Here is a 1,270-nt window from a genome sequence, read left to right as displayed (position 1 = left end):
ACTTCTGGCTCTTCCTGGGCATCTACCTGGCTGCCCTCCTGGGCAATGCACTCATCATCACCACCATCGCCTGTGACCACCGCCTCCACACCCCCATGTACTTCTTCCTCCTCAACCTCTCCCTCCTTGACCTGGGGTCCATCTCCACCACTGTCCCCAAAGCCATGGCCAATTCCCTCTGGGACACAAGGCACATCTCCTTCTCAGGATGTGCTGCCCAGGTCTTTCTGCTTTTCTTCTTCCTTGGAGCAGAGTTTTTTCTTCTGACAATCATGTCCTATGACCGCTACGTTGCCATCTGCAAACCCCTGCACTACGGGACCCTCCTGGGCAGCAGAGCTTGTGTCCACATGGCAGCAGCAGCCTGGGGCAGTGGGCTTCTCTACGCTGTGATACACACGGCCAGTACATTTTCACTGCCCCTCTGCCAGGGCAATGTCCTGGAGCAGTTCTTCTGTGAAATCCCCCAGATCCTCAAGCTCTCCTGCTCAGACTCAGACTATCTCAGGGAAGTTGGGCTTATTGTGGTCAGTGCATTTTTAGTCTTTGGATGCTTTTTTTTCATTGTGGTGTCCTATGTGCAGATCTTCAGGGTTGTGCTGAGGATCCCCTCTGAGCAGAGACGGCACAAAGCCTTTTCCACGTGCCTCCCTCACCTGGCCGTGGTCTCCCTGTTTGTCAGTACTGGCATATTTGGCTACCTGAAGCCCCCCTCCATCTCATCCCCATTTCTAGACCTAGTGGTTTCAGTTCTGTACTCGGTGGTGCCTCCAGCAGTGAACCCCCTCATCTACAGCATGAGGAACCAGGAGCTCAAGGATGCCCTATGGAAAGTGGCCCAGTGGATGCTCTGTCACCGACAATAACCTGCCTCTGCTTCTCTGCACATTTCCCAGAGTTTATCTTAGGCCATGTGTCTGCTTGTTTCTCTTCTGATGATCCTACTTATTGGTAATTTTCTGGAATTATGCTACTTGTCTTGAGGCTCGATCCTATTGTGTCTGACTGTTGCACAACACTGTGTCAGATCTGGCCTTTCAGATAACAGCTCTTCAATAACACAGCATCTCCCAGGTTTTTATGGCTCCTCCTTTGCCAGCAACTAGGACAACACAGCCCTGCACTCACTCCTCCCCCCACCCGCTCCACAGTAGGATAGTGTGAAGAAGGAAAAAAAAATTTAGAAAACCCTCATAAGTTGAGAAAAAAGACATGAATAGAATAAAAAAAATGGAAGAGGAAAATAAAAATAATAATAGTTGCAAAAGAA

General features: G+C 49.9%; 1 protein-coding gene across 1 annotated transcript in view; it reads left to right on the top strand.

Moving 5' to 3' along the window:
* Positions 1 to 866, top strand: part of LOC106899984 (olfactory receptor 14A16-like) — a 2,293-nt gene extending 1,427 nt beyond the window's left edge. Inside the window, exon 2 of the mRNA XM_014961935.1 lies at positions 222 to 866. Within this exon, the coding sequence (XP_014817421.1) occupies positions 222 to 866 (645 nt within the window). The remainder of the gene's footprint in view (positions 1 to 221) is intronic.
* Positions 867 to 1,270: the final 404 nt, after the last annotated feature.

This window comes from Calidris pugnax, unplaced genomic scaffold, assembly GCF_001431845.1.
Source record: "Calidris pugnax isolate Ruff unplaced genomic scaffold, ASM143184v1 scaffold750, whole genome shotgun sequence".
NCBI classification, from domain to species: Eukaryota; Metazoa; Chordata; class Aves; order Charadriiformes; family Scolopacidae; genus Calidris; species Calidris pugnax.
The sequence above is the reverse complement of the archived record's forward strand: the minus strand, read 5'-3'. Positions and strand labels throughout refer to the sequence as shown.